The sequence below is a fragment of the Schistocerca serialis genome, chromosome 7, assembly GCF_023864345.2.
Source record: "Schistocerca serialis cubense isolate TAMUIC-IGC-003099 chromosome 7, iqSchSeri2.2, whole genome shotgun sequence".
Taxonomy (NCBI): Eukaryota; Metazoa; Arthropoda; class Insecta; order Orthoptera; family Acrididae; genus Schistocerca; species Schistocerca serialis.
The window spans coordinates 331,882,092-331,902,592 of record NC_064644.1 but is presented as its reverse complement, the minus strand read 5'-3'; the positions used below and the strand labels follow the sequence as shown (position 1 = coordinate 331,902,592).

The following is a 20,501-nucleotide window of genomic DNA, read 5'->3' as shown; positions in this document are numbered from 1 at the left end:
CGATACCACAGTTCATTAAGAGTTGTGACTGGCGTATTGCGACGAGGCAGTTGCTCGGCCGCAATTGACCAGACGTTTTCAGTTGGTGAGAGATGTGGGGAATGAGCTGGCCAGGGCAGCTGTCGAACATTTTCTGTATCCAGAAAGGCCTGTAAAGGACCTGCAACATGCGGTCGTGCATCATCCTGCTGAAATGTAGGTTTTCACAGGGATCGAATGAAGGGTAGAGCCGCAGGTCGTAACACATCTGAAATGTAACGTCCACTGGACAAACCGCCACCAATGCGAACAGGAGGTGACCAAGACGTGTAACCAATGGTACCCCATACCATCACGACGGGTGATTCGCCAGTATGGCGATGACGAATACACGCTTCCAGTGTGCGTTCACCGCGATGTCGCCAAACACGGATACGACCATCATGATGCTGTAAACAGAACCTGGAGTCATCCGTAAAAATGACGTTTTGCCATTCGTGCACCGGGTTCGTCGTTGAGTACACCATCGCAGGCGCTCCTGTCTGTGATGCAGCGTCAAGGATAGCCGCAGCCATGGTCTCCGAGCTGATAGTCCATGCTGCTGCAAACGTCGTCGAACTGTTCGCTAAAAATGGCATTCTTACTCGGAACCTGAGTGATTAGATTCCATTACGAATAGAATCTCTTATGAGAAAGGGTCATGACTTCTGCAGATAATGATTTCACGTACAGATTACTGTCTCAATAAATGATTTTGACTTTTATCTCGCACATACACTACTGTAGCAAAATCACACTACGCAGAAGCTGAAATTGAACAAACCCCATTTCAGTTAGATAGGTTGGACATAAGACATCCTTTGGTATCGATCACGAGTAGTGGTCCTTTCTTTTTACTCTTAGCAGTCACCGATACATGAGTTCAGTAAATGAAAGTATTGTTTTTGCCACAGAAGCTTAAACAGGATATACCTGTCAGATTTCGACATTGGACGAGTCTGAAGTTGACTTGTTTATAATGATATAAATACTTCTGTACTGATTATATTTGTTTCTCGCCCGTTTTAAGGCCTAAATTCCTTACTTAACTGCTTAGTGTGGATATTTTTTTATGAACTGGTGTAACGTGATCCTAAAGATTTTAGGAGAATGGGGTGGAATGAAAGCATTCCTACACTGATCTATATTTGAGATACCTAGAGAATGCATTTTAATCTCTTCTCTTGACTAGGAGCTTCGAATGCATCCCAATCATTAGTGCGAATTCTTTGAATGAGAATGCTAAAAGTTAATTTCCTACCTTGTTGTTAGCCATAGTAAATACTTGAGTCATCTGAATTTCGGACTGCCAGCATTTTTACCTGACCTAATGTTGATTTTCTGAACTTTAGTAAGCAGAATTGTTTCTTTCTGTGTATATTTAAAGAAGACATCGTGTAACTAAAGGAACGTATGTGGGTTAATCTCCATGTCACTCTGGTGCTACGACTACGTTTTATTCAGCAGTGACTTACGACGGCCGAAGTAGATAGGACATGAAATGAAGACTGGCAGTAGCGAGGTGAGCCTTTTAGAATGAGAGAACTCTGTTAACATCGAATATGCATGAAGGTATTTACATGGAATGTGTCCTATTTGAAATGTGGTGCTGGAGATGAACGCTGGAGACTGAAGGTCGGATAACTAATTAGCGGGTGCTGATATAACTTAGAAAACAAAGATCTATGAATCAGTGAAGTGGCGCAGTAGGTAGCTCACGAAACTCTTATTAAGGAGAACGACGGTTGAACTCCGCGTCCGGTCATCCAGATTTAGGTTTTCCGTGATTTCCCTAAGTCGCTCAAGGCGAATGCCAGAGCGCTTCCTTTGGAAGGTCACGGCCGATTCCTTCCACATCCTGGAAACAATCCTAGATTGTGATTCGTCTCTAGTGACCTCGATGTCGATGGAACATTAAACCCTAATATTCCTTCTCCTTTTTAGAAACTTATGGCACAGCTACACTAAAAGAAAGGATTAGTTACTACGACATATCCCGAGACATCAACGAATCGTAAATTTTATAATGGAAAAAAGTGACGAGTGAAGGGAGTAAAAATTGAAAGGGGAGATGACATCTTGTCTACAGCACGCAGCTTCAAATGTGGGTTAAATGAAGAGGCTCGCACAGGACAGACAATCGTTGAGGGCTCCATCAGTGCAGTCTTCAGACTGAAGACGACAACGACGACAGTGTGTTTAGCAAGCAGTCAGATTCAAGTCACTGTATGAAAGTCTTATTTAGTCTACATATGGTTTACCTAAATGACTCGAACTGAAACCTGGTACACTTCCTTCAGCGGTATTCTTTCCTTATTCTCGATCCGCTGAGCTCGATGAATCTGAACGTTTGGGTATGTTGGCTGCAGTGTGGAGTAAAGTTGGTGCAAACGGAAATAGGGACAAACGGACAAAACGTAAGAAAATATGTGGTATCATTTCGCTGAAGTTAGCAGCTCTATTCGTGTGAGTCAGATTGCTGTAGTGTGGTGTATACGAGTGACTGCGATAAGTATAGGTGGAAACATCCCATTCTGAATCTCCTTCTGGCTTGTATACTTACGCAGGTAAGCAATATATGCTACGGAGGTAATGACTGAATTCATGGAGATTCTACCCTGGCGCGGTGGTGGGCTTGCGCTTTTTGTCACTAGCCAGTATACTACATTTTTGTGAACACTGACTCAAATAGTGCTCGGGGAGGCAGACAAATGCTTGTCCGTGGGGACAAACGGACACATTAATTTTTTCTTAATAAAACAGTTTTGGTGGTCTTGCAAATATCTTTAACTGACTACGAATTTTAATAAATGGCAGTAGTTGTGACTGACCCCTGCACTAAATTACAGAATGGTTCGTAACTGTAAAAGGTGTGTTTCTCCTGTCGTTGATATGAAAGTGTTGTGATACGATGACATTTATGAACTAGGTATACTTCCTGGTACAAACGTAGTCAGAGAGTGGCTTCATGAAATGGGGACAGTTCTGAGCTCATCGACCATTTTATTAAGGTGAAGCCTTCTGGACCTGTCGTCGCATTTTGAACCGCCATGGGTCACATTGTTCAGATCCTCCAACTCTAGAGAAGGCTGCAGCCAACGGTGTCCATCTGTTATATTTTCCCCCACACAGTACTCACAGGCTACAGCCCTCACGATGTCTCTTACGCCCCGCTAACGACATTTTACAACGCTGGCTGCAGGTTGTACGTCAGAAGCAGTCCAGGGAAAGGAATTAAAAGTGACATTTGGATCAGCTATTTTTGCTGAAGCATGGAACCGTGCAGATAAGGTCGGGAACGCTGTAAATGTCTTTAATACTTGTGGGATTCATCCGTTCAACCCGAATCGCTTGCCCGAGCAAGTGTTTGCTCCAGCAACTCTGCACGAAGACCCCACTAATTCAACAGTATCAAATCCTGCGAATGAAACAGCAGACCCCGAAGTCACAAATGTACCAGGAAATAATCCAGTGGAGGAACTGCAGGCACAGCCAACAACAGAGGTCACCGAACACACTGCGAATACGAGAAGAAGTTTCAATGACGTCACTCATGTGCCATCGGCTCCAGAATCTGCAAAAACAGACGTAAGATGGGGACATAATTCATTTTGACAGATCCTAATTTTATTAGTGATCCAAAAGAGAAAAGGCTAGGACAGCAACAAGAAAATACGGAAAAATATTAAGTGTGATACCCATAAGAACGATGCGTGTAAAAATCTATACAAACACTGTGAAAGTAGGTGCAGTGTCTAGCATGTTCTTTCTGTTTTCATGTTGTATGTGTTTCAGGTGGAAATAACCCCTACTTTTGAGAGCTGGTTTCTCAGGATGGGGCAGGATAAGGTTACGATTGTGGACGGGGCCGTAATCAGTTACTCTCGGTTGCACAACAAACACGTAAACTTTATTTAAAGGAATTAAAATTTTAAAACAATCTCTTAAAAAACACAATTGACTGTATGATGGCTGAAAGCCTTATCACAGAAAAAAATCCACAATTTTAGGGCCGAAGGGCACCAACAATAACCTCAAACAACAAACGGCAGAAGGCCTGAATTAGAAGTCAGAAGAACGACTCCAAATAGCACATATTAAGATAAATACTTCGTTTTAAAACAAACTGTAACACGGCTGAAAGCCTTATTATGAAAGAAGTGAAATTATTGCTCGCCTGAAGGCCACACATAACTTAAAATCACAAATGGCTGAAGGCTTGAATCAGAAGTCAGAACAATTCCAAATAGTATTTTTAAAATAAATACCAGTTAGCAGAGCATGGTTTCGATCCACGGACCTTTGGGATATGGGACCAGCACGGTTCCACCTACTGCGCCCCAACCGAACTGATGTTCGTTCGCAACCCCTCACCAAATCCAGTAAGCAGACAGCATTAAAATAACTGCTCATTCAAAACCACAAGATACACACGGATCCGCGAAAACAATTCCACCAACAACTCACAATACTAAAACCAGACACTGTGTAACAACGCGGACGAATTATAAGTCGGCACAAGCACAAAGAAGCCAGAATCGGTCAGAAGAGTGTGCTCCCTGCCGCCGTTGGATAAGCAGCTGCAGCAGCAAGTCGTATACTCCTAGCTCACTCATTTGTTACATAGTTTAATTCTTAATTTCTTTGCGTGTTTTTGGTACTTGCATTGTTTAATTCATAAATTTCGGGCGTATTATAGTATTTGAGAGTTGTAGCATCGCGTTTTAGTACCTGAATAGTGTAAAATCGCGTAGTCTCCTTCCGCCGCCGAGCAGTGTGTCAGCAGTGCGCAAGTAGCATCATTACTGCATTTACTAGGCAATCTTGTATTTTAATAACCGTTTAAATTTTGTGTCGATTGTTTGCGCTCTCTGTAAATTAGTTCAGACGTTCTTTGCACAACAGTTTTTAGCATGGATAGGGACTGCAACTGCTGTGTTCGGATGCAGGCTGAGTTGGCATCCCTTCACTCCCAGCTTCAGGCAGTGTTGGCTTCGGTCACACAGCTTGAGGCTGTTGCCAATGGGCATCACTGTGGGGTTCCGGATGGGGGTTTGTCGGGGACGGCCAGCTCGTCCCACGTAACCCCCGATCGGACTACGACTGTGGTTGCCCGGGATACTGCCCGCATTGAGGCTGATCCCTCACCTGTGGTAGAGTGGGAGGTCGTCTCAAGGTGTGGCAGGGGGCGAAAGACATTCCGGAGGGCTGAACGGAAGGCCTCTCCAGTTTGTCTGACGAACCGGTTTCAGGCTCTGTCTCAGGCTGATACTGATCTTCGGCCTGACATGGCTGCTTGTCCTGTTCCAGATGTTGCCCCCCAGTCTGCAAGATCCGGGCGGTCGCAGAGTGTTGCGTTCTCGCTTCCCACGCCCGGGTTCCCGGGTTCGATTCCCGGCGGGGTCAGGGATTTTCTTTGCCTCGTGATGGCTGGGTGTTGTGTGCTGTCCTTAGGTTAGTTAGGTTTAAGTAGTTCTAAGTTCTAGGGGACTGATGACCATAGATGTTAAGTCCCATAGTGCTCAGAGCCATTTGAACAATTTTTTTGGTCGCAGAGGGTGGGCTTACTGGTAGTTGGGAGCTCCAACGTCAGGCGCGTAATGGGGCCCCTTAGGGATATGGCAGCAAGAGAAGGGAAGAAAACCAATGTGCACTCCGTGTGCATACCGGGGGGAGTCATTCCAGATGTGGAAAGGGTCCTTCCGGATGCCACGAAGGGTACAGGGTGCACCCATCTGCAGGTGGTCGCTCATGTCGGCACCAATGATGTGTGTCGCTATGGATCCGAGGAAATTCTCTCTGGCTTCCGGCGGCTATCTGATTTGGTGAAGACTGCCAGTCTCGCTAGCGGGATGAAAGCAAAGCTCACCATCTGCAGCATCATCGACAGGACTGACTGCGGACCTTTGGTACAGAGCCGAGTGGAGGGTCTGAATCAGAGGCTGAGACGGTTCTGCGACCGTGAGGGCTGCAGATTCCTCGACTTGCGCCATAGGGTGGTGGGGTTTCGGGTTCCGCTGGATAGGTCAGGAGTCCACTACACGCAACAAGCGGCTACACGGGTAGCAGGGGTTGTGTGGCGTGGACTGGACGGTTTTTTAGTTTAGATGGCCTCGGGCAAGTAAAGAAAGGGCAGCAGCCTCAACGGGTGCAGGGCAAAGTCAGGACATGCGGGGACCAAGCAGCAATCGGTATTGTAATTGTAAACTGTCGAAGCTGCGTTGGTAAAGTACCGGAACTTCAAGCGCTGATAGAAAGCTCCGAAGCTGAAATCGTTATAGGTACAGAAAGCTGGTTGAAGCCAGGGATAAATTCTGCCGAAATTTTTACGAAGGTACAGACGGTGTTTAGAAAGGATAGATTGCATGCAACCGGTGGTGGAGTGTTCGTCGCTGTTAGTAGTAGTTTATCCTGTAGTGAAATAGAAGTGGATAGTTCCTGTGAATTATTACGGGTGGAGGTTACACTCAACAACCGAGCTAGGTTAATAATTGGCTCCTTTTACCGACCTCCCGACTCAGCAGCATTAGTGGCAGAACAACTGAGAGAAAATTTGGAATACATTTCACATAAATTTTCTCAGCATGTTATAGTCTTAGGTGGAGATTTCAATTTACCAGATATAGACTGGGACACTCAGATGTTTAGGACGGGTGGTAGGGACAGGGCATAGAGTGACATTATACTGAGTGCACTATCCGAAAATTACCTCGAGCAATTAAACAGAGAACCGACTCGTGGAGATAACATCTTGGACATACTGATAACAAACAGACCCGAACTTTTCGACTCTGTATGTACAGAACAGGGAATCAGTGATCATGAGGCCGTTGCAGCATCCCTGAATATGGAAGTTAGTAGGAATACAAAAAAAGGGAGGAAGGTTTATCTGTTTAGCAAGAGTAATAGAAGGCAGATTTCAGACTACCTAACAGATCAAAACGAGAATTTCTGTTCCGACAATGACAATGTTGAGTGTTTATAGAAAAAGTTCAAGGCAATCGTAAAATGCGTTTTAGACAGGTACGTGCCGAGTAAAACTGTGAGGGACGGGAAAAACCCACCGTGGTACAACAACAAAGTTAGGAAACTACTGCGAAAGCAAAGAGCGCTTCACTGCAAGTTTAAACGCAGCCAAAACCTCTCAGACAAACAGAAGCTAAACGATGTCAAAGTTAGCGTAAGGAGGGCTATGCGTGAAGCGTTCAGTGAATTCGAAAGTAAAATTCTATGTATCGACTTGACAGAAAATCCTAGGAAGTTCTGGTCTTACGTTAAATCAGTAAGTGGCTCGAAACAGCATATCCAGACACTCCGGGATGATGATGGCATTGAAACAGAGGATGACACGCGTAAAGCTGAAATACTAAACACCTTTTTCCAAAGCTGTTTCACAGAGGAAGACCGCACTGCAGTTCCTTCTCTAAATCCTTGCACAAACGAAAAAATGGCTGACATTGAGATAAGTGTCCAAGGAATAGAAAAGCAACTGGAATCACTCAACAGAGGAAAGTCCACTGGACCTGACGGGATACCAATTCGATTCTACACAGAGTACGCGAAATAACTTGCCCCCTTCTAACAGCCGTGTACCGCAAGTCTCTAGAGGAACGGAAGGTTCCAAATGATTGGAAAAGAGCACAGGTAGTCCCAGTCTTCAAGAAGGGTCGTCGAGCAGATGCGCAAAACTATAGACCTATATCTCTGACGTCGATCTGTTGTAGAATTTTAGAACATGTTTTTTGCTCGAGTATCATGTCGTTTTTGGAAACCCAGAATCTACTATGTAGGAATCAACATGGATTTCGGAAACAGCGATCGTGTGAGACCCAACTCGCTTTATTTGTTCATGAGACCCAGAAAATATTAGATACAGGCTCCCAGGTAGATGCTATTTTTCTTGACTTCCGGAAGGCAGTTCCGCACTGTCGCCTGATAAACAAAGTAAGAGCCTACGGAATATCAGATCAGCTGTGTGGCTGGATTGAAGAGTTTTTAGCAAACAGAACACAGCATGTTGTTATCAATGGAGAGACGTCTACAGACGTTAAAGTAACCTCTGGCGTGCCACAGGGGAGTGTTATGGGACCATTGCTTTTCACAATATATATAAATGACCTAGTAGATAGTGTCGGAAGTCCCATGCGGCTTTTCGCGGATGATGCTGTAGTATACAGAGAAGTTGCAGCATTAGAAAATTGTAGCGAAATGCAGGAAGATCTGCAGCGGATAGGCACTTGGTGTAGGGAGTGGCAACTGACCCTTAACATAGACAAATGTAATGTATTGCGATTACATAGAAAGAAGGATCCTTTATTGTATGAATATATGATAGCGGAACAAACACTGGTAGCAGTTACTTCTGTAAAATATCTGGGAGTATGCGTGCGGAACGATTTGAAGTGGAACGATCATATAAAATTAATTGTTGGTAAAGCGGGTACCAGGTTGAGATTAATTGGGAGAGTCCTTAGAAAATGTAGTCCATCAACAAAGGAGGTGGCTTACAAAACACTCGTTCGACCTATACTTGAGTAATGCTCATCAGTGTGGGATCCGTACCAGATCGGGTTGACGGAGGAGATAGAGAAGATCCAAAGAAGAGCGTCGCGTTTCGTCACAGTGTTATTTTGTAACCGTGATAGCGTTACGGAGATGTTTAACAAACTCAAGTGGCAGACTCTGCAAGAGAGGCGCTCTGCATCGCGGTGTAGCTTGCTCGCCAGGTTTCGAGAGGGTGCATTTCTAGATGAGGTATCGAATATATTGCTTCCCTCTACTTATACCTCCCGAAGAGATCACGAATGTAAAATTAGAGAGATTAGAGCGCGCACGGAGGCTTTCAGACAGTCGTTATTCCCGCGAACCATACGCGACTGGAACAGGAAAGGGAGGTAATGACAGTGGCACGTAAAGTGCCCTCCGCCACACACCGTTGGGTGGCTTGCGGAGTATAAATGAAGATGTAGATGTAGCAGATCCAATGTACGTCGGCCGCTGCTACGACCGACCGAACGACCAACCAACGGTCGTCCCCACTCAAGTCAGGCACTGGGAAGATCCCAGTATAAATCGTCGACTGACAACTTATTGCCATGAGGTCACTTCGACGGGCAGACAAACACACAGGTGAAAGTTGCACTACTCGAATATCACGGCCCATTCAACTGAAACTCGCTGAATGCGGTCCTTGAAGTGGTCGTGCGCTCTCGCAACCACATCCTTCCATCGGACAGTGCATGTGTGTCACCAGCGGTCGGGTGAGTACTGGCTGTCCGCACCTCACTGCCGCTCCGTCCCAACTCAACTAGCTCGACGTACGACAACTCGGAAATACTAGAAGCCGCTGCAAAGATGATACTACCGTACGTTCTATCGATAACCGTTGCTGCTGCCACTCACGGAGAGACAGGACGAGCAATCGTAGTGGCGCCAGTGAACACACTAAGAAAACGAGACGCCACTATCGCTATTACAAGATGCCAAGCTATGAACGGCACGAACGCGAACCGTACACGGCTGAACTTCGTCTGCCAGAATTGTTCCAATGATGAGAGAGATTAAAAAGTCAGGCGTTCGTTTGCCCCATATGGAATGTCGTTTCCCGCTACAGTTGGTGGCAAACGTTTATTAGAGCACCATCTATTTATTTCAGTATTCCTGGGCTAAAAACAAAATTTAAAAAACAATTAAAATTATACTGTTTCGACTTAAGGTATAAGCTTGTCAGAGGTATAAAATAAAAATTTGAAATTTGATTTTATTACAGTTATTTTAAAAAATCCGCTTAAGGTTTCTGTTTGACGCAACTTTATCCTACATTTAAACAAAGCGTTAGTTTTTGGTAGAGATAATTAACGTGTATTAAAGCGCACATGTATATTCGTGTTGCAGCTCTACCGGCGGCGGGCGCAGAGTAAGTGCGAGTTCGCCGACGGCCGGCGGCTCCCAGCATTCCGCCACGGGGACAACAGTGCCGCGTCCGGCGACTGGAGGGTAGCGCCGGTGCCCAGCAGGCTGACCAACCGTCACGTCGACCTGGGCGATGTCAGCCCTGCAGACATCGACCACTTCAGGGCCACTCTGAAAGCCGACGTACAGGGCATCCAGGTTGGTAACACTGCCACTCACGCAATGTATTGTTTACTGCAAACCTACCATTATTGGTGTTGTAATGTGCTATCAGAAAGGCAGACCTACGCTGACGTGACAAGTTATGAAATAGTGACATACACATATACAGATGGCGATAGTAAAGCGTACGCAAGGTATAAAAGGGCAGTGCATTGGCGGAGATGTCATTCTCACTCAGATGATCCTTGTGAAAAGGTTTCCGACGTGGTTATGGTCGCACTGCGGACATTAACACTTTGAACACGGAATAGTCGTTGGAGCTAAACGCATGGGCCATACCATTCCGGAAATATTTTGGGAATTCAATATTCCGACGTCCAGTGTCTAGAGTGTGCCGAGAATAACAAATTTCAGGCGTTACCTGTCACCACGGACAACGCAGTGGCCGACGAAAATCACTTAACGGCCGAGTTGCAGCGACGTTTCGGTAGAGTTCTCAGTGCTAACTAACAAGCAACACTGTGTGAAATAGCCGCAGAAATCATTGTGGAACGTACGACGAACGTATCTGCTAGGACAGTGCGACGAAATGTGGCGTTAATGGGATGTGACAGCAGACGACCGACGCGAGGACTTGTGACAATGTCGATTGGACCCTAGACGACTGGAAAACCTTGGCCTGGTCAGATGAGTCCCAATTTCAGTTGGGAAGAGCCAGTGATACCGTTAGAGTGTGGCGCAGAACCCACGAAGTCATGGACAGAAGTTGTCAACAAGGAAGTGTGCAAGCTGCTGGTGGTTCCATAATTGCCTGGGCTGTGTCCTCTGGTCCACTGAACCTATCATTGACTGATTTGGCTATAGAGGCTGCATGGCTCACTTTTTTTTGCAGTGGATTCCAACGACTTGTTGAGTCCATGCTATGTCGTGTCGAGTTGCTGCACTATGCTTGGGGAAAGGAAGTATTCCATGACTTTTTCCACCTCAGTGTACATTGATGGCTTTTGTAGATTTAGAGAAGTCTTTTGATAATGTTGACTGGAACACACTCCTTGGAATTCTGAAAGCAATAGGCACAATTAACGGTTGCGTAAGATTATGTATAGCTAGTATGGAAACCAGACGCTGTTGTACAGGTAAGGGTCGAGGGACATGAAAGAGAAGCAGTAGTAGAAAGGGAAGTCAGGGTTTTAGCCTAACCCCGATCATATGCAATCTGTCCATTGAGCAAGTAGAAACGAAGGAGAAATTTGTAAAGGGAATGAAAGTTGAGGGAGAAGAAATAAAAATTTCGAGGTTAGCCGATGAGATTGAAAAGCAGTATAGAGATATCTGGATGTGTCCCTGGATCGAAGCGGGAATTTCTTTTCCCACGTCGACCAGTTTGGCGGCGATTATTAGCAGTACGAATGCATTCTCTCATGGCGATATCCATAAATCAAATATACTCGGCTTTCAAGCATCGACAAATGCTTAACAGCCTACTATCTTTCGGCAGAGTTCCGTTCTGTAATCGTGAAGTGATTGATTGTCGTGTGGATACAGCTGCCATACTTATGTACCCGCGGCGCCGCCAGTGACGTCAGTGATGCTCAGTCCCTCACCATGTATGGTAATGATTGGCCGCGCGACCGTGGCGCCCGCTTCAACTCCCCGATCACAGTATCCCCGGTCGTGCTAAGCTACAATCCACAGTCCTTACTGAGGTTTCTCTTCGATATTTTGATCTCTATTCCTTCGTTTATTACGCTATCCCAGAACTGTTTGTTCCGTTTACTAGCAGAAGTCGCGTCGAATGGAATTCGGTGTCCGTTTTCCTTTGCATGTTCCGCTACAGCTGACTTTTTGGTATAGTGTAGGCTGTTCAATAGTGCGAGCAGTCGGGCCGACATAAAACTGCACACACCCACACGGTATTTTGAATATTCCAGGTGTTCTGAGGCCTACATCGCCTTTCACAGCCTTCATTTTTTGCCTGTGTTGCTGGGGGCCTGAAGACAGTGGACAACACCAACCGAAAACGGCCAATGGCGGTCGAGTAGGGTAAATCCAAGAAATACTAGCATAATAGCCAAAAACTGTTAATAAGTGAGAAATAATGTAGCACGTTTGAGCTGGCTGCTCAATATGTGTTATTGCACACCGCAAAGCTTCGTCATAAAATTTTAATTTCCACCCTATGAAAATCAAGCTACGAACAAGAAGCTCTGGATGGTATCAGTCCTTCTCTACATATTCCCCTGCGTTTATAGGCGCTAGATGGCTTGGTGGAGACTTTGGCTTGTAGAAATCTACATTTTTGCTCGTCGTCATTCTGGAAATGCATGCCTCGCAGTGGTTTCTTTATCAGGCCGAGAGAGAGGACCAAGTCACTGGATGCTTTCTCGGGAGAATTACGCGGGACGTAGAATAATTTGATGGTCGAAACAAGCAGCCTGTATAGTTGTGACTTGTGCAGATTGAATTTGGCGCTGCCGTGGAGTAGACAAATTCCCCTGGATAGCTTCCCGCAACTCGTCGGCTTGACAGCCAGCTGTGATCTCGTCAGCTGATTTTTTTTGGTACGTTCCTGTGCTGGTTTGACCTTCACGACCATAGTGTGTTAGCACCACACCATGAAAATCCCAAGAAAGAAAAAAACACTCAACACCAACTTGGATGATGAAGCAGCGATAACCGCACAAGGGATCAATATGCGCCACCTGGTAAGACGCCAGCTAGAAGCTATCGGAAGTAGGAAAGTGAAACGAGGCGCCATGGATCATATTAGGACTGCGGGAAGGTGCATCAGAACAAACAAAAATTAACTACGTAACTACAGTGAAGAGCCAAGGAAACTGGTACACCTGCCTAACATCGTGTAGGGCTCCCGTGAGCACGCAGAAGTGGCGCAACACGACGTGGCATGAAGTCGACTAATGTCTGAGGTAGTGCTGGAGGGAACTGACACCACGAATCCTGCAGGGCTGTCCACAAATCCGTAAGAGTACGAGCGGGTGGAGATCTCTTCTGAACAGCACATTGCTAGGGATCCCACAGATGCTCATTAATGTCCATGTCTGGGGAGTTTGATGGCCAGCAGATGTGTTTAAACTGAGGAGAGTGTTCCTGGAGCTATTCTGTAGAAATTCTGGAAGTGTGTGGTGTCGTATTGTCCTCCTGGAGTTGCCCAAGTCCGTCGGAATGCACAATGGACGTGAGTGGATGCATGTGATCACACAGGATGCTTAAGTACGTGTCACGTGCACGTATCAGAGATCCCGTATCACTCCAACTGCACACGCCCCGCACCATTACAGAGCCTCCACCAGCTTGAACAGTCCTCTTCTGACATGCAGGGTCCACGGATTCATGAGGTTGTCTCCATAACCTTACACGTCCGTCCGCTCGATACAATTTGAAACGAGACTCTTCCGACCAGGCAACATGTTTCGAGTCATCAACAGTCCAATGCCAGTGTTGACGGGCACAGGTGAGGCGTAAAGCGCTGTGTCGTGCAGTCATCAAGGATACACTAGTGGTCTTCATCACTAAAAGCCCATATCGATGATATTTCGTTGAATGGTTCGCAAGCTGACAGTTGCTGATGGCCAGCATTGAAATCTGCAGCAATTTTCGGAAGGACTGTACTTCTGTCACGTTGAATGATTCTCTTCCGTCGTCGTTTATCCCGTTCTTGCACGATCTTTTTCCGGCCGCAGTTATGTCGGAGATTTGATGTTTTACCGGATTCCTGATATTCACGGTACACTCGGGAGAATCCACTATTCGTCGCTATCTCGGAGATGCGGCGTCCCACCGCTCGTGCGCTGACTATAACACTAAGTTCAAACACTCTTAAATCTTGATAACCTGCCATTGTAGCAGCAGTAACCGATCTAACAACTGCGCCAGACACTTGCCTTATATAGACGTTGTCGATTGCAGTGCCGTATTCGGTCTGTTTACATATATCTATATTTGAATACGCATGCCTATACCAGTTTCTTTGGCGCTTCAGTATATTTGATTCAAGGTGATAATGAAGACGTTACGACTACCCTTGGTACTGTGAATAGCAGATAAGACAAGAGATTCCATAGTACGTACGGTAGTTACCGTTGCTGGCGTGACAAGTGTGTATACTGACGGGGGGAGTGTGCCCGCAGGTGGACTTCGACGACGGGCACTGTCCCACGTGGGGCAACCAGCTGGCCGGCCTCTTGGCGGTGTACCGCGCCGTGCACGGTACGCTGGAGGGCGCACCTCCCATTACCGAGTGCCCCGTGCTGATGCTGCGGCCCAGGGCTTGGAACATGTCAGAGCGCCACCTGCTGGTGAGTATTCGTGCGACGTGGTTCCTCAAGTCACATTCAAACGGTGCATGTCTTGTAATGCGTAGCATATACAGAATGCAAACGAGCATACCGAACAAAAAATTAGCCATCCTCAGGAGACACCACGCTAAGACCGCATAACATCGCCTCCAGCCATAATAATGGCCTCAGTTCGGGGAGCAAGATAGTCCACAAGCTACTTCCGGTATGTGACACCCATCTGAAACCATTCATTGACGTTAAAGGATGTAAATAATGTAGAAATTATGCTCTCGCCTGACTAAAATGCTTCTGAAAAAAGAAGAAAAAATGATAATTAAATCGTAACCCTTTGCTTCCGGCAGGTGTTGTTGATGTAAATCAATGGGGACAGCTGAAAATGTGTGCCCCGAGCGGGACTCGAACCCGGGATCTCCTTCTTAGATGGTGGACGCTCTACCCATCGTTTTTTATCTCATTTTGTTCGTTTTTGTTCTTTGCATCTGCTCGGGGCGGACGTCATAAGACAGCCGTTTAAGTTCGTCGTTCATCCATTAACTCAATTTTTTTATTACAGGGGGCAGCTAACCCTCTGACTCCATCTGAGCCACCGACGGCAAAGAGAAGAGGTGACTGCAGGGACCCATCACTTGCACGATTCCCGTGAGGCCCACATTCCCAACTATCCACAACCTGCACTCGTATTGTTCGTAATAGATTTTTGCCCATTCACTCATTACTCGCGCCAGACTAAGCTGACGAGTCCCGTAAGAGTTCGGCCAAATTGCGCGCTTTCGCACAGAAGGAGGTCAATGGTCATGTAGCCTTTAACTATAGTAACTCTTAAGGGACTCGTCAGCTTAGTCTGACTCGAGTAGTGAGTGAATGGGCAAAAATCTATTAGGAACACTACGACTGTATATTGTGGACTGTTGGGAATGTGGGTCTCACTGGACAGGTGCAAGGGATAAGTCCCTGCAGTCGCGCTATCCTCTGTGTCCTCGGTGGCGCAGATGGATAAAGTGTCTGCCACGTAAGCAGGAGATCCCGGGTTCGAGTCCCGGTCGGAGCATACATTTTCAGCTGTCCCCATTGACGTAGATCAACAACACCTGTCAGCAGCTAAGGGTTTCGATTTAATCATCATTTCATTCTAGAGAAGCTGCACGGTCATCAATGGTATCTGCTCTTTCGGCTCTTAAATACTGCTTTCTCCGCAAATTTTTTACATCTTACAGTTTACTTTTGCCAAAGAGCACAATGAGTTATAATTTTTATAATCATTGTCTCTAATTCTCTATATAATTTTTAATTTCTGCTGCTTTTGTCTCTCCAGTCACAATACCCGACATCTGGCGTCACTAGATATTGAATACTAGGGCTGAGCAAACGAAACTCGCGTGCGAACTGGATCAAGTATTCCCGATGCGCCGTAGCGTTCGATACAGAATAGAGCCTGTTCGAACAATCACATGACATCTGACTCACGCTGCGCGAATGCAAGGTATAAGCAAGAAACTACGAATAAGCCACAACAAAAAGCTACGGCTCTGCTTAAAATCTGACAGTGTCGTGCAACTTGGAAGGAAATAGCATCGAATGTAATCACTGTACAAGCTGCTGTTGTATTTGAACAAATTCGCAATAAGGGATCTCGTACAATGTCGGTATGTCGGTATGTAAACATTTATGCTGATTTTTAAGTAAAGGTAGCAGGCAAAAGCGAAGATGTTTTGTCCCAAAAAAATTATTTTACTGAACCTGATTTACAAAGTGGGCTGCTAAATAGCATTTCAGTACCTGTCTACATATTATAGTAATGGTTAAAACCGTTACCAGATACACTTTAGTAAATTGATTGTAACTGGCATTGCGAGAATAAATTAAGACAAGATCAGTCTTCGAGATAGCACTATTACACGTCACTAGATCGTGGGACGAGCGAAAGTGTCTTATTTATTTTTTAGTTGCCGTTTTAACATATGACCTGCGCCCTATAAGGTATTTTAGTCAGTGTTTCAGAGCTATTTTGATTGTTACAATGCACTGTGCATTAAAAACTTTAACACGGGCTTGGAAATAGTACCAACAATAGTCACTGTATCATGGGCCAATCGAAAAATCGAACAGGACCTGAGATTCCCCTATCTGTGTCGTAAACTGTTCGAACATTTCGAGTCGTGCTCAAACACAGCCCTACAGAATAGTCTTTCCAAGTGCTACTACAATGCACCATACATCAGCGCTGTTTATCTTCTCGGGATGCTTTGTATGAAAATGAACATAAAATACAATTGTGTTACTATTTATTCTTATGTGTCACTCCGGAGTGCTTCGAAATAAATTACCGAAGTCGGAATGAACATCATTTTTTTATTCGTAAACAATTTGCACATGACGGGAATCATGAAAGGTCATAGAAACCGTTCAAAGTGACAATCACTGGTCTCATTGTGTACATTATTCCATAATCCTTTGAGAGAATTGTCCTCTGCAGTCAGAATCATTTCCCCCATTACTTGCACACATTGTTTATGATAGGTTAGTAATTGCTTCTCTGCCAATGTTGTTCACTCTGTTGTCTTAAAAGTGAGCATTTCATGTACACGTTGACGGGTACTTACCGAAGAATCTTCTTCCATACAGTCCAATTCCATCTCCTAAAATTCCACTGTGCAAACAAATCTTCTTCGAAAACCTTGACCAGGACTCTGTGATTTGTGTGAACTAGTTTCTCGTAAGTCTGTTTACACGACGTTTTTATCTCAGTTACATTGACACCAGCTGCGAAACTTCGTAAATTATCCGGTCATTTGATACTTTTATAGCTTATTTGACTCATTAACGCGTTTGACCTGTTGTTTGCTGCCACATGTTTCTGCACAGGACTACTTGTTTACTGAATTTCGGGACAACCTACTGCCGAGTTATACATATCGCTGTAAAAACTTTTATAACCACACTCCTGTGCGACAGTAGAGATGTTGTTGTCGTTGTGGTCTTCAGTCCAAGGACTGGTTTGATGCAGCTCTCCATGCTACTCTATACTGTGGAAGCCTCTTCATCTCCGAATAACTACTGCAACCTACACCCTTTTGAATCTGCTTAGCGTATTCATCTCTTGGTGACCCTCTACGATTTTTACTCTCCATACTTCCCTCCAATACTAAATTCGTGATCCCTTGATGCCTCAGAACGTGTGCCACTAACCGACCCCTTCTTCCAGTCAAGTTGTGCCACAAATTCCTCTTCTCTCCAATTCTATTCAGTACCTCCTCATTTTCAAAAGTTTGTATTCTCTTCTTGTCTAAAGTCTGCATCTTCCATGTTTCACATCCATCCATGGCTACATTCCATACAAATACTTTCAAGATAGACTTCCTGACACTGAAATCTACACTCTGCTTCAGAAACGCTTTCTTTGTCATCGCCAGTCTACATTTTATATCCTCTCTACTTCGACCATCATCAGTTATTGTGCTGCCAAAACAGCAGAACTCATCTACTACTTTAAGTGTCTCATTTCTAATCTAATTCCCTCAGCGCCACCTGATTTAGTTCGACTATATTCCATTATCCTCGTTTTGCTTTTGTTGATTTTCATCTTACATCCTCCTTTCAAGACAATGTCCATTCCGCTCAACATCTCTTCCCAGTCGTTTACTATATCTAAAAAAAATACTATGTCATCGGCAAACCTCAAGGTTTTTATTCTTCTCCTTGGATTTTAATTCCTACTCCAAATTTTTCGTTAGTTTCTTTTACTGCTTTCTCAATATACAGATTGAATAAAATCGGGGATAGACTACAAGAACTGTCTTAAAAATTACTGAATTAATATAATATGACGAAAAGAGATCTTGAAGTAAAACACTTTATGATTAACACTTTTGAGTTCATGAAAAGAACTCTACGTCTATCTAAAGTCCATTCCAAGTACATGCACATGCACACTATTCACATTTTCACTTTGGTTAGGTATTGCACTTTCTCAGTCTGTTCGGTTGCCATAATGAAAACTGCGCTAATTCTTATGGGACGCCGGCCGCGGTGGTCTAGCGGTTCTGGCGCTGCAGTCCGGAGCCGCGGGACTGCTATGGTCGCAGGTTCGAATCCTGCCTCGGGCATGGGTGTGTGTGATGTCCTTAGGTTAGTTAGGTTTAAGTAGTTCTAAGTTCTAGGGGACTTATGACCCAAGATGTTGAGTCCTATAGTGCTCAGAGCCATTTTTTCTTATGGGACAATACCAATCATTGAATAAATTCTTCGCGTCCCCATTCAGACTTGTTCATTCGACGAGCCGATTTCCCAGACTCATTTGCTACGAGCCTTTCTGCATGCTCCAAAAGCTCATCCTGTTCCTCAGCTAATGGGGCATCCCACGTCACTTGTTGATCTTGGGTCCAGCAGAGATGGGTAAGGGTAACGATCGATACACAGTAGTGGAACCGACATCTGCACCATGACAACTTCTCTCTGTACATTCGTTCTGCATTCTGCCGCTCCACACTTTAAATGCATGTCAGAAACTTCCTTAATGAGTATTGGTTCACCTTTGAAACCAATCATGACTGTAAACCGTGGAAAACACTACTGCGAACGTGCGGTAGCGTTCTCGCTTCCCACACCCGGGTTCCCGGGTTCGATTCCCGGCGGGGTCAGGGATTTTCTCTGCCTCGTGATGGCTGGGTGTTGTGTGATGTCCTTAGGTTAGTTAGGTTTAAGTAGTTCTAAGTTCTAGGTGACTGATGACCATAGATGTTAAGTCCCATAGTGCTCAGAGCCATTTGAACCATTTGAACTACTGCGAACACGTCAGAGACGACTGAATGTTAATCATCAAGTTAGTACCGCCAGGGCCGATTCGCCAGGTTGTTGTCCGTTGTGAAATACAAAATAGTAAAGCTGTCCTCAATCCGAAGGTTGGTTTGAACATCGGTTTGCTTTACTAGACATGGTCCTACTGCACATGGCATGCCCAGGCCTGCCTCCAACTATAGGCGACCTTCAGTTAATCGTGAACACCGAACAAGCAGCAACTTGGCATTTTTCACATTAATAATTCATTGCCGTAGGTAATGAAGCGGTAAGTTGTAGATGATACAGTAGGTCTGACCCAGGACCAAATCCCTCCTTTGAATTTACAGGCTGGTACTTTAGCGCTGAACCACTGGACCCTGCAGTTTGTAAATACGTTGTAACCTCCCCACAAAAATTTAAAAAGATGACAACATTTAATAGAAATGGGAGCCAAGCGTAACCTCCCTAGCAATTAAATTTAATGACAATAAAAATGAGAATCGCAATCTGACTCAAGGTGTAAACTATCACGAAAATAATGAGAGACAATTTAATGCTAATGAAACTTCAGTGATAATGATAACTGAATTAAACCGAAATATCGGTATTTGGCCCTGTGCAAAAATCAGAATTAATTTCTTACCTCAGTATAACTGCATGTCAAGTTTCTGCTCTTATTGTTGGCCACGGCTTGGAGGAAATGCATTGCAAATAATATTTTTTTTTTAAATTTAACTGAAACTTTTCTTTAAAGGAAATGGAAGGAAATCGTTGGTTCAATTAACTGGTTTTTTTGTTGAAAATTGCTTTGAAATCAAAATTATTATTGGGGCGATTATTGCACAAATTACAGTTAATTTACATTATTAGCTGAGCGCATTTAAAAATAATATACCTCGTCCTGTATCTTGACCAGAATGCCATGTCGACGCTCGCCGACTCCTCACACACAACTGCACTGGGCTGCTACTACCGACATACTGCACTGCTCACAGACTGCCCACTGACAGACTGCTCGCACGACGACTACAGACCGACCGACTACTGGACGCAACTGAACTGAGCTACTGTTACCGACAGAGTGCTGCTCGTAACACTCGCGCGGTCAAGCGCAGACTAACCACGATAAAAGGCTATCTGGTCAAAGATTTTATCATGCCTCACCATCGCTGCTACGTTACATACGTGTTTCAACGTGCGCCACAAACCGCCTGGAATATCCATTTTCTGCCAGTCGAAACTCATATTGTATCACCATCAGCTGCTACGGATATTCTCACGTTTCGATTCATGTTTCGATTATCACAAACTGTC

General features: G+C 44.9%; 1 protein-coding gene across 1 annotated transcript in view; it reads left to right on the top strand.

The window, feature by feature from the left end:
• LOC126412416 (malate synthase-like) overlaps positions 1-20,501 on the top strand; it is a 137,919-nt gene that overhangs the window by 51,662 nt on the left and 65,756 nt on the right. Inside the window, exons 3-4 of the mRNA XM_050082004.1 lie at positions 9,913-10,128; positions 14,241-14,408. Of these exons, the coding sequence (XP_049937961.1) occupies positions 9,913-10,128; positions 14,241-14,408 (384 nt within the window). The remainder of the gene's footprint in view (positions 1-9,912; positions 10,129-14,240; positions 14,409-20,501) is intronic.